Below are 14,036 nucleotides of genomic sequence, written 5' to 3'. Positions count from 1 at the left end.
TTTACTTTGAAACTAAAGGCATTGTGGTCACTAAATGCAAAACGTTTCCCTACACACACTGCTGCCACCTGCCCTGTCTCATTTCCTAACAGCAGATCCAGTATTGCATGCTCTCTCATTGGGACTTCCATATACTGACGAAGGAAACTTTCCTAAACACTTTTGACAAACTCTCTCCCATCTAGTCCTTTTACATGAAACTCCCTTTCTCCCAAGCTGTCTCAGGACACGACTCGTTAGCCCTTGCTGGCAGTCTCCCAACTCAGCGCCGAGAAACCCACCTTTCACCAGCCTCGCGTGTTTCGCTCATACACACTCCAGTCCCACCGAATCCGTGAGAATGGCATATCCCGGTCTGCGTGATTTGCTGCCCTGTTACAGCTAGTCGCAGGAAATAACAGACTGCACACCACACATAAGTAAAGGAAATATATTTATGAATATTAACTTAACCAAATAATAGAGAAAAGAAAAAAAAACAAAAAAGGACATTATAATTAAACAGTCAAATGTGCACAGGTTGGACCTCAAATCTTCCAGAAATCATATAGACCGATCCCCAGCAGACTCCCGCACCTTGGATCAATCGAATCACAGTCCCCTCCGGATCGAATCTTACGACTGGTTCTCTCATCTCTCGCAGAACAAAGATCAAGACTCCCACCAGTGTTAGGCAAAAAAACCTGCTCCCCAGCTTTCTCTTCTGATTGGATGGCCCACATTCCAAAGCAGCCTCATCTCTAACAATAATTAGCAGTGAAACCTTTACCAGGGCATTACATACAGTACGAGATTCCCAGTCAGTATGTGAAAAGTTAAAAATCACCTACCATAACAACCTTATGTTTCTTGCAACAGTCTGTGATCTCTCTACAAACTTGTTCCTCTAAATCCCTAGGACTGTTGTGTGGTCTGTCATATAACCCATTAACATGGTCCTACCTTTCTTATTTCTCAGTTCCACCCATAATACCTCTCCAGTCTGTCCCAATGGGACACTGCCGTGACACCACCCCTCCTCCTTTAATCCCTCCTGCTCTGTCACGTCTAAAACAATGGATCCTGTGGATTATTGAGCTGCCAGTCCTGCCCCTCCTACAACCAAGTCTTACTAATAGCTACAATGTCATAATTCCAGATGTCGATCCACGCCCCGAGCTCACTCGCCTTTCCTAAAATACTCCTCAAATTGAAATACGCACAGCTCAGGACACTGGTCGCACCAGGCTTAACGTTTTAATTCCTGACTTTGTCTGCGGTCTTACCAAATCTGTCTTCTCAACCTCTCCACTATCTGTTCTGGCACTCTGGTTCCCATCCCCCTGCAACTCTAGGTTAAACCCTACCATGCAGCATTAGGAAACCTTCCTGCTAGGTTATCAGTCCCCTTTCAGTTCAGGGTTAAACCATCCCTTGTGTACAGGTCTCACCTTCCCTGCAAGAGAGCACAATGATCCAAAAATCTTACACCCTCCCTCCTACACCATCTCCCTAGAGTCGTGTTAAACTGTATAATCTTCCCAGATCTGGCCTCACCAGTACATGGCATGTGTAGCAATCCTGAGATCACAACCCTGGAGGTCCTGTCCTTTAATTTAGCACCTAACTCCTAAGCAGAACCTCGTCACTCTTCTACCCATTTCTTTGGTACCTACATGGACCACATCCTCGGCTGTTCACCCTCCTATTTTAAAATACTGAGGACTCGATCCGAGATATCCTGGGCCCTGACCCAGGAGACAACATACCATCCGGGAATCTTGTTCTCACCCACAGAACCTCCTGTCCGCTCGTCTAACAAATCCCTTGTCTCCATAACGTGCTCATCTCCCCCCTTCCCCTCTGTCACAGAGGCAGGCTCAGTGCCTTAAACCAGATGGTTGAATTAAAGAGATGCTGGAAACTTTGCTTCCTGGGTTTTAATAAATGTTTTGAAAAGTGGTGGAATGGGAACCGAGGTGTCCACTTCCATCTCTGTAGGTCTTGGTGGACAATCAACTCACACCAGGCTCCAGGTCTCGCCCAGAGCATCCACGGGAGAGACAGACATGAGATGAAGCTGGTCTCCTGCAAAATGTCTGCACCACAGTCGGCAAAGTGGCACAGCTGGACAAGCTCAGGCCAAAGCGAGGATCGAGACGGCCCTTCTTACCATCTGAATGATCCGTACAGCTCACCGGAGAACAGCACTGCCACAGCAGTGGGAGGGGACCGTGCGCAGGCCGACTGCCCGAGGGTTGCAAGGGTCCCTAGGGAGCTGTGGGGCAGACACAGAGGTTCAGCAGAACGCAGAGCTCCCTCACACACCTGCCTGCCTGCCCAGGGGTTGCAGGGAGTCCACAGGGGACTGGGGGGGGGGGGGGGTTCGGGAGCTGACCCTCCAGAACGTAGATCAGCCAGAGCTCCCTCACATCCCGGCCTGCCCAGGGGTTGCAGGGAGTCCACAGGGGACTGGGGGGGTTCGGGAGCTGACCCTCCAGAACGTAGATCAGGCAGAGCTCCCTCACATCCCGGCCTGCCCAAGAGTCAAAGGCGGCTGGCGGACAGCAGAGGCCGGCGCTGAACCAGTAACAAAATGGTGGCCCCAGGCTCAGTGCTGAGGCAGGTTCTAAACTTGATTACAGGTCCACCTCCATGTCTTCAATCTCCTGGAGCAGGGCGTACAGGCTGTCCACCGATGTTGTGTTAGAGATCTGCAAGCTGACATTCTCGCTGTTCAGTGACGAGGCGCCGCCTTGGTGAGCAATCTCAGTGAGGAACTCACAAACTTTGGGGATCACCTGTCAGTTCAACAACAGCCAAAAGGGAAGATCAGGCACCGTTGTTCTCCCACACTCAACACCCCACCCCAACTCCAGGCATTGCTGTGGGCAGATTGGTGAGTGCCAAAGGCAGATACATTAGGGACATTTAAGAGACTCCTGGATAGGCACATGGATGAGATAAATGGAAGGTAATGTAGGAGAGGAGGATCAGATCGATCTCAGGGTAGATTAAAAGATTGGCACAGTATTGTGGGCCGAAGGGCCTGTAGTGTTCTAGGTTCCAGAGGATGGAGTGTACATGGAATGAGCTGCCAGAGGAAATGGTTGTAGGAGGAACGTTTAATAGTTCTGTGCCTGTACCTGCTGGAGTTCAGAAGAACGAGGAGGGAAACCTCACTGAAACCTATTGAGCATTGAGGGGCCTAGATTGAGTGGATGTTTCCGAGAGTGGGAGAGTCTAAGACCAGAGGGCACAGCCTCAGAATAAGGGACATCCATTTCTTCAGCTTGAGGGTGGAGAATCTGTGGAATTCGTGGCCACAGATGGCTGTGGAGAGCAAGTCATTGGGTCCATTTAAAAGTGGAGGCAGATAGGTTCTTGATTATGCAACACTTCAGAATGGGATTGAGCAGGATAATAAATCAGCCATGATGGAATGGAGGAACAGACCTGATGAGCTTATTCTGCTCCTATCCACTCTATCAAGGACTTTCAATTTTCAATGGGATCTCATTGAAACCTCCCTCATTTTTCTATACTCCAGCAAGTACAGGCCTAGAATTATGTTAACTCTTTCATTCCTGGAATCATTCTTGCGAATCCCCTCTGGTCTGTCTCCAATGGCAGCACATCTTTTCTTAGATAAAGAGGCCAAAGCCACTCTCAATATGCTGACCGATGCCTTTAAAGCTCCTTACCATGCTTATGTGCTGTGCAGGTTGACTCTGTGGTTAAGAAGGCATACGGTGTATTGGCCTTCATCAATCGTGGAATTGAATTTAGGAGCCGAGAGGTAATGTTGCAGCTATACAGGTCCCTAGTGAGACCCCCCTTGGAGTACTATGCTGAGTTCTGGTCGCCTCACTACAGGGAGGATGTGGAAGCCTTAGAAAGGGTGCAGAGGAGATTTACAAGGATGTTGCCTGGATTGGGGAGCATGCCTTATGAAAACAGGTTGAGTGAACTCGGCCTCTTCTCCTTGGAGCGAAGAAAGATGAGAGGTGACCTGATAGAGGTGTATAAGATGATGATAAGCATTGATCATGTGGATAGTCATAGGCTTTTTCCCAGGGCTGAAATAGTTGCTACAAGAGGACACAGGTTTAAGGTGCTGGGGAGTAGGTACAGAGGAGATGTCAGGGTAAGTTTTTTTTACTCAGAGAGTGGTGAGTGCGTGGAATGGGCTGCCAGCAACGGTGGTGAAGGCGGATACGATAAGGTCTTTTAAGAGGCTTTTGGATAGGTACATGGAGCTTAGTAAAATAGAGGGCTATAGGTAAGCCTAGTAATTTCTAAGGTAGGGACAAGTTCGACACAACTTTGTGGACCGAAGGGCCGGTATTGTGCTGTAGTTTTCTACGTTTCTGTGTTTCTAAGACTCCTCCTATCCCAAATCCATTATTCCCCAGCTGCTCTGTGTAAATTTTATAATTCCAAAGCCTTTCATTGGTGATTTATGCAAGGAATCCCCGATGGATAGGTGAAAATCATCCTTACCTTGACCAGAATGAGCTTCTTGCTTTGCTCACTCCCGGCGAAGTGTTGACCAAAGCACAGGAAGATAGCACATGGCGGTGCCCTGACTCTATGCTCCGTAAACTGAACTATGCCTGCAACGAGAAGCAACCTCGATCAGTACCCCAGTCTACCCCATCCGCCCAACATCCTGGCATCACAACCTCACTCAGTACCCGAGTCTACCCCATCCGCCCAACATCCTGACATCACAACCTCACTCAATACCCGAGTCTACCCCATCCGCCCAACATCCTGACATCACAACCTCACTCAGTACCCGAGTCTACCCCATACTCCCAACATCCTGACATCACAACCTCACTCAGTACCCGAGTCTACCCCATCCGCCCAACATCCTGGCATCACAACCTCACTCAGTACCCGAGTCTACCCCATCCGCCCAACATCCTGGCATCACAACCTCACTCAGTACCCGAGTCTACCCCATCCGCCCAACATCCTGACATCACAACCTCACTCAGTACCCGAGTCTACCCCATCCGCCCAACATCCTGACATCACAACCTCACTCAGTACCCGAGTCTACCCCATCCGCCCAACATCCTGGCATCACAACCTCACTCAGTACCCGAGTCTACCCCATACACCCAACATCCTGACATCACAACCTCACTCAGTACCCGAGTCTACCCCATCCGCCCAATATCCTGACATCACAACCTCACTCAGTACCCGAGTCTACCCCATCCGCCCAACATCCTGACATCACAACCTCACTCAGTACCTGAGTCTACCCCATCCACCCAACATCCTGACATCACAACCTCACTCAGTACCCGAGTCTACCCCATCCGCCCAACATCCTGACATCACAACCTCACTCAGTACCCGAGTCTACCCCATCCGCCCAACATCCTGGCATCACAACCTCACTCAGTACCCGAGTCTACCCCATACTCCCAACATCCTGACATCACAACCTCACTCAGTACCCGAGTCTACCCCATACACCCAACATCCTGACATCACAACCTCACTCAATACCCGAGTCTACCCCATACACCCAACATCCTGACATCACAACCTCACTCAATACCCGAGTCTACCCCATACACCCAACATCCTGACATCACAACCTCACTCAGTACCCGAGTCTACCCCATACTCCCAACATCCTGGCATCACAACCTCACTCAATACCCGAGTCTACCCCATACACCCAACATCCTGACATCACAACCTCACTCAGTACCCGAGTCTACCCCATCCGCCCAACATCCTGACATCACAACCTCACTCAGTACCCGAGTCTACCCCATCCGCCCAACATCCTGGCATCACAACCTCACTCAGTACCCGAGTCTACCCCATCCGCCCAACATCCTGGCATCACAACCTCACTCAGTACCCGAGTCTACCCCATACTCCCAACATCCTGGCATCACAACCTCACTCAATACCCGAGTCTACCCCATCCACCCAACATCCTGGCATCACAACCTCACTCAATACCCGAGTCTACCCCATCCGCCCAACATCCTGACATCACAACCTCACTCAATACCCGAGTCTACCCCATACTCCCAACATCCTGGCATCACAACCTCACTCAGTACCCGAGTCTACCCCATCCGCCCAACATCCTGGCATCACAACCTCACTCAGTACCCGAGTCTACCCCATCCGCCCAACATCCTGACATCACAACCTCACTCAGTACCCGAGTCTACCCCATCCACCCAACATCCTGACATCACAACCTCACTCAGTACCCGAGTCTACCCCATACTCCCAACATCCTGGCATCACAACCTCACTCAGTACCCGAGTCTACCCCATCCACCCAACATCCTGACATCACAACCTCACTCAGTACCCGAGTCTACCCCATCCGCCCAACATCCTGACATCACAACCTCACTCAGTACCCGAGTCTACCCCATCCGCCCAACATCCTGACATCACAACCTCACTCAGTACCTGAGTCTACCCCATCCACCCAACATCCTGACATCACAACCTCACTCAGTACCCGAGTCTACCCCATCCGCCCAACATCCTGACATCACAACCTCACTCAGTACCTGAGTCTACCCCATCCACCCAACATCCTGACATCACAACCTCACTCAGTACCCGAGTTTACCCCATCCGCCCAACATCCTGGCATCACAACCTCACTCAGTACCCGAGTCTACCCCATCCACCCAACATCCTGACATCACAACCTCACTCAGTACCCGAGTCTACCCCATCCGCCCAACATCCTGACATCACAACCTCACTCAGTACCCGAGTCTACCCCATCCGCCCAACATCCTGACATCACAACCTCACTCAGTACCCGAGTCTACCCCATCCGCCCAACATCCTGACATCACAACCTCACTCAGTACCCGAGTCTACCCCATCCGCCCAATATCCTGACATCACAACCTCACTCAGTACCCGAGTCTACCCCATCCGCCCAATATCCTGACATCACAACCTCACTCAGTACCCGAGTCTACCCCATACTCCCAACATCCTGACATCACAACCTCACTCAGTACCCCAGTCTACCCCATCCGCCCAACATCCTGACATCACAACCTCACTCAGTACCCGAGTCTACCCCATCCACCCAACATCCTGACATCACAACCTCACTCAGTACCCCAGTCTACCCCATCCGCCCAACATCCTGACATCACAACCTCACTCAGTACCCGAGTCTACCCCATACTCCCAACATCCTGGCATCACAACCTCACTCAGTACCCGAGTCTACCCCATACACCCAACATCCTGGCATCACAACCTCACTCAGTACCCGAATCTACCCCATCCGCCCAACATCCTGGCATCACAACCTCACTCAGTACCCCAGTCTACCCCATCCGCCCAACATCCTGACATCACAACCTCACTCAGTACCCGAGTCTACCCCATCCACCCAACATCCTGGCATCACAACCTCACTCAGTACCCGAGTCTACCCCATACACCCAACATCCTGGCATCACAACCTCACTCAGTACCCGAATCTACCCCATCCGCCCAACATCCTGGCATCACAACCTCACTCAGTACCCGAGTCTACCCCATCCGCCCAACATCCTGGCATCACAACCTCACTCAGTACCCGAATCTACCCCATCCGCCCAACATCCTGGCATCACAACCTCACTCAGTACCCGAGTCTACCCCATCCACCCAACATCCTGGCATCACAACCTCACTCAATACCCGAGTCTACCCCATCCGCCCAACATCCTGGCATCACAACCTCACTCAATACCCGAGTCTACCCCATCCGCCCAACATCCTGACATCACAACCTCACTCAATACCCGAGTCTACCCCATCCGCCCAACATCCTGACATCACAACCTCACTCAATACCCGAGTCTACCCCATACTCCCAACATCCTGACATCACAACCTCACTCAATACCCGAGTCTACCCCATACTCCCAACATCCTGACATCACAACCTCACTCAATACCCGAGTCTACCCCATCCGCCCAACATCCTGACATCACAACCTCACTCAATACCCGAGTCTACCCCATCCGCCCAACATCCTGACATCACAACCTCACTCAGTACCCGAGTCTACCCCATCCGCCCAACATCCTGGCATCACAACCTCACTCAGTACCCGAGTCTACCCCATACTCCCAACATCCTGACATCACAACCTCACTCAGTACCCGAGTCTACCCCATACTCCCAACATCCTGGCATCACAACCTCACTCAGTACCCGAGTCTACCCCATACTCCCAACATCCTGACATCACAACCTCACTCAGTACCCGAGTCTACCCCATCCGCCCAACATCCTGACATCACAACCTCACTCAATACCCGAGTCTACCCCATCCGCCCAACATCCTGACATCACAACCTCACTCAGTACCCGAGTCTACCCCATCCGCCCAACATCCTGACATCACAACCTCACTCAGTACCCGAGTCTACCCCATCCGCCCAACATCCTGACATCACAACCTCACTCAGTACCCGAGTCTACCCCATCCGCCCAACATCCTGGCATCACAACCTCACTCAGTACCCGAGTCTACCCCATCCGCCCAACATCCTGGCATCACAACCTCACTCAGTACCCGAGTCTACCCCATCCGCCCAACATCCTGGCATCACAACCTCACTCAGTACCCGAGTCTACCCCATCCGCCCAACATCCTGGCATCACAACCTCACTCAGTACCCGAGTCTACCCCATCTGCCCAACATCCTGACATCACAACCTCACTCAGTACCCGAGTCTACCCCATCCGCCCAACATCCTGACATCACAACCTCACTCAGTACCCGAGTCTACCCCATCCACCCAACATCCTGACATCACAACCTCACTCAGTACCCGAGTCTACCCCATCCGCCCAACATCCTGACATCACAACCTCACTCAGTACCCGAGTCTACCCCATCCGCCCAACATCCTGACATCACAACCTCACTCAGTACCCGAGTCTACCCCATCCGCCCAACATCCTGGCATCACAACCTCACTCAGTACCCGAGTCTACCCCATCCGCCCAACATCCTGGCATCACAACCTCACTCAGTACCCGAGTCTACCCCATCCGCCCAACATCCTGACATCACAACCTCACTCAGTACCCGAGTCTACCCCATACTCCCAACATCCTGACATCACAACCTCACTCAGTACCCGAGTCTACCCCATCCGCCCAACATCCTGGCATCACAACCTCACTCAGTACCCGAGTCTACCCCATCCGCCCAACATCCTGGCATCACAACCTCACTCAGTACCCGAGTCTACCCCATCCGCCCAACATCCTGGCATCACAACCTCACTCAGTACCCGAGTCTACCCCATCCGCCCAACATCCTGGCATCACAACCTCACTCAGTACCCGAGTCTACCCCATCCGCCCAACATCCTGACATCACAACCTCACTCAGTACCCGAGTCTACCCCATACTCCCAACATCCTGACATCACAACCTCACTCAGTACCCGAGTCTACCCCATCCGCCCAACATCCTGACATCACAACCTCACTCAGTACCCGAGTCTACCCCATCCGCCCAACATCCTGACATCACAACCTCACTCAGTACCCGAGTCTACCCCATCCGCCCAACATCCTGACATCACAACCTCACTCAGTACCCGAGTCTACCCCATCCGCCCAACATCCTGGCATCACAACCTCACTCAGTACCCGAGTCTACCCCATCCGCCCAACATCCTGGCATCACAACCTCACTCAGTACCCGAATCTACCCCATCCGCCCAACATCCTGGCATCACAACCTCACTCAGTACCCGAGTCTACCCCATCCGCCCAACATCCTGACATCACAACCTCACTCAGTACCCGAGTCTACCCCATCCGCCCAACATCCTGGCATCACAACCTCACTCAGTACCCGAGTCTACCCCATCCGCCCAACATCCTGGCATCACAACCTCACTCAGTACCCGAGTCTACCCCATACTCCCAATATCCTGACACCACAACAGACTGCAAAACAGAGGAGCAGTTAGGCCACTCAGCCCATTAAGTCCTCTCCACCATTCAATCATGGCTTATTTTTAAAGATTAAATATAGTGGATTCTGTTTAACTAAGGCAGCAGCTTATTTGGGACAACACCTAAAGAACTAATTGAGAAAATACTTAGGATTCCCTTCATTCATTTGGAACACTATGCTGCTTAACTGGGGCAGGACACTTTCTCAGAACAGTTTCTTACGAGTGTTAGTCATGTATACTTAACAGAAGGTAGATATAGTCACCTGAACCAGATGGTGTACACCTTACAGTTCTGAAAGAGGTGGCTGAAGAGATCATGGAGGAATTAGTAATGATCACAAGATTCTGGAATGGTTCCGGAAGACTGGAAAATTGCTAATGTCACTCCACTCTTCAAGAAGGGAGAGAGGCAGAAGAAAGGAAAATTATAGACCAGTTAGTCTGACTTCAATGATCAACTCCAACATCTTTCCACTACTAAGGTTGAGGTCTCAAGGTAGTTGGAGGCACGTAATAAAATAGGCCATAGTCTGCATGGTTTCCTCTAGGGAAAATCTTACCTGACAAATCTGTTGGAATTGTTTGAAGAAGTAACAAGCAGGATAGACAAAGAAGAATTGGTTAATGTTGTATACTTCAACTTTCAGAAGGCTTTTGACAAGGTGCCAAACAAGGCTGCTTCGCAAACTATGAGCCCATGGTATTACAGGAAAGATTCTAACATGGATAAAACAGTGCAGGAAGCAAAGAGTGGGAATAAAGAGAGCCTTTTCTGGTTGGTTGTTGGTGACTAGTGGTGTTTCACAGGGGTCTGTGTTGGGACTGATTCTTTTTACATTATATGTCAATGATTTGGATGATGGAATCGAAGGCTTTGTTGCAAAGTTTGCAGATGATATGAAGACAGATGGAGGGGCAGGTAATTTTGAGGAAGTAAAGAGGCTACAGATGGACTTAGATTAGGAAAATGGGCAAAGAAGTGGCAGATGGAATACAATGTGGGGAAATGCATGATCACGCACTTTGGGAGAAGAAATGAAAGGGTTGACTATTTTCTAAATGGAGAGAAAACACAAAAAACTGAGGTGTAAAGGGACTTGGGAGTCCTTGTCAGGATTCCCTAAAGGTTAATTTGCAGGTTGAGTCTGTGGTGTGGAAGGTAAATGCAATGTTAGCATTCATTTCAAGAGGACTAGAATATAAAAGCAAGGATGTAATGTTGAGACTTTATAAAGCACTGGTGAGGCCTCACTTGGAGTACTGAGAGCAATTTTGGGCACCTTATCTTAGAAAAGATGGGCTGAAACTGGATATGTTTCAAAGAAGGTTCATGAAAATGATTCCAGAATTGAATGGCTTGTCATATTAAGAGTGTTTGATGGCTCTGGGCCTGTATTCACTGGCATTCAGAAGAATGAGGGGTGACCTCATCGAAACCTATCGAATGGTGAAAGGCTTTGATAGAGTGGATGTGGAGAGAATGTTTCCTATGGTGGAAGAGCCTAAGACCAGAGGACACAACCTCATAACAGAGGGGTATCCTTTTGGAAGAGACGAGGAGGAACTCTTTAGCCAGAGAGTGGTGAATCTGTGGAATTCTTGGCCACAGGCAGCTGTGGAGGCCAAGACTTTATGTATATTGAAGGCAAAGGTTGATTGATTCTTTATTGGTCAGGTCATGAAAGGGTACAGAGCGAAAGCAGGAGATTGGGGCTGAGGGGAAAATTGGATCAAATATGATGAAATGGTGGAGCAGTCTCAATGGGCCAAATGGCCTAATTTTCCTCCTCTATCTTATGGTCTTAAATTTCTCACATTTCCTCCTTAACCCATGAGCTCTGGCTGTAGTTCTACCCTATCTGTCGAAAAAAACTGCTTGTATTTATCCTATCTAACCCCTCATAATTCTATATACCTCCATCGAATTTCCTCTCAATCTTCTTCATTCTAAGATATAAAGTCCTAACCTAGTCAATCTTTCCTTATAACTCAGCTACTCCAGACCCAGTAACATCCTTATAAATTTTCTGTGTAGGCGTCGTGTAGGCTTTGGTAGGTGACCAAAGCCGAGCACAATACAGGTGTCCCCCGCTTTACACCACTTCACTTTTACAAAAGACCTATATTGGTAACCTGTTTTCGCATTACAAAGAGGATTTTCGCTTTTACGAAAATGTTTCCCATATAAGTTAATGGTTCTTCGCTTTACGCCATTTCGGCTTAAGAAAAGTTTCACAGGAAAGCTTTACCCCTTTGTGGGGGGGGGGGGTGGGGGCGCACCTGTACTTCAAATTAGGCCTCAAATATCTTATACAACTTCAACATGCCATCCTGACTCTTGTACTCAATACTTTGATTTATGAAGGCCAATGTGATAGAAGCTTTCTTTATGACCGTCTATCTGTAATGCCGCTTCCAATGAATTATGAACCCATACTTCCAGATTCCTTTCCTCTACAGCACCCGTCAGTGCCCTAGCATTCACTGTGTAAGAGCTGTCCTGACTGATCCTACCAAAATACAATATCTTGCACTTGTCTACATTAAATTCCATCTGCCATTTTTCAGCCCATTTTCCCAGCTGGGCCAGATCCTGCTGCAGGCTATTATAGCCTTCCTCGATCTTGGAGTCATCTGCAAATTTGCTGATCCAGTTAACCACATTATCATCCAAATTATTGATATAGATGACCAACAACAATGGACCCAGCACTGATCACTGAAGCACACCACTAGTCACAGGTCTTCAGTCAGAGAGGCAACCATCTACTACCACTGTCTGGCTTCTCCAAGAAACCCAATGTCTAATCCAATTTACTACCTCATCTTAAATGCTGAGCAACTGAACCTCGTCTCCCGCAGAGTCCGAGGGAACACCTTATTAGGCTCAGAGGATTTATCCACCTAATTTGGTTGAGATCCAAAAGGTCCTCCTCTGTAATCTGTATGGTGTCCATGAAGTTGATGCCACTTGCCTCACTTCTGTATCCATTTCCTGAACAAATACACATGAATTACCATTCTGATCTTCCAGAGGACCAATTTTGTCCTTTGCAATCCTTTTGCCATTAACATATCCATAGAATTTCTTAAGATTCTCCTTCACCTTGTCTGTTAGGGCAATCTCGTGCCTTCTTTTAGCGCTCCTGGTTTCTTTCTTAAGTATTCTCTTGCATTTCTTATACTCCATAAGCACCTCATTTGTTCGTAACTGCCTATACCTGCTACACACCTTTTTTTTCCTTAATCAGGGCCTCAATATCTTTTGAAAGCCAAGGTTCCCTACACTTGTCATCCTTGCTCTGTATTCTGACAGGCACATACAAGCTTTGTACTCGCTACATTTCACTTTTGAAGGATAATCAAGTGCATCTTTGCAGAATGCACATTTGTCCCACTGTACAGATCCTTTCTGATACCATCAAAATCGGTCTTTTTTCCAACTACAAAAATCTCAACCCTCAGACCAGACCTATTTTTTTTTGCATATTTATTTTGAAACTAATGGCACTGTGATCACTGGATGCAAAATGTTCCCCTACTCGAACTTCTGTCATCTGCCGTCTCACTCTCTAGTAGCAGATCAAGTATTGTATACTCTCATTGAGACTGATTAAGGAAATGTTCCTGAACACATTTGACAAATTCTATCCCATCTAGTCCTTCTACAGTAAGTCCCAGTCAATATGTGGCAAGTTAAAATCACCTACTAGAACAACTTTATGTATCTTGCAACAGTCTGATCTCTCTACAAGGTTGTTCCTCTAAATCCCTAGGACTGTTTGGAGGCCTGTAATATAGCCTCAATAAGACCATAAGACATAGGAGCAGAATTAGGCTGCTCCACAACTCAATCATGGCTGATCCTTTTTTCCCCTCTCCTCCTCAACTCCATTCCCCAGCCTTCTCCCTGTAACCTTTGATGCCGTGTCCAATCAAGAACCTCTCAACCTCTGTCTCAATGACCTGGCCGCCACAGCTGCATGCGGCAACAAATTCCACAAATTCACCACCCCCTGGCTACAGAAATTTCTCTGCATCTGTTTTGAATGGA

The 14,036-nt window shown here is 49.0% G+C and overlaps 1 protein-coding gene across 1 annotated transcript in view; it reads right to left on the bottom strand.

Annotated features, from left to right (window-relative positions):
- Positions 1–416: 416 nt before the first annotated feature.
- The window catches only part of irf7 (interferon regulatory factor 7), a 79,741-nt gene continuing 66,121 nt past the window's right edge, over positions 417–14,036 (bottom strand). Inside the window, exons 9-10 of the mRNA XM_073049979.1 lie at positions 4,483–4,595; positions 417–2,780 (exon numbers count right to left, since the gene is read on the bottom strand). Of these exons, the coding sequence (XP_072906080.1) occupies positions 2,619–2,780; positions 4,483–4,595 (275 nt within the window). The 3' untranslated portion in view covers positions 417–2,618. The remainder of the gene's footprint in view (positions 2,781–4,482; positions 4,596–14,036) is intronic.

This window comes from Hemitrygon akajei, chromosome 6, assembly GCF_048418815.1.
Source record: "Hemitrygon akajei chromosome 6, sHemAka1.3, whole genome shotgun sequence".
NCBI classification, from domain to species: domain Eukaryota; kingdom Metazoa; phylum Chordata; class Chondrichthyes; order Myliobatiformes; family Dasyatidae; genus Hemitrygon; species Hemitrygon akajei.
This window is presented reverse-complemented; position numbering and strand designations above follow the sequence as displayed.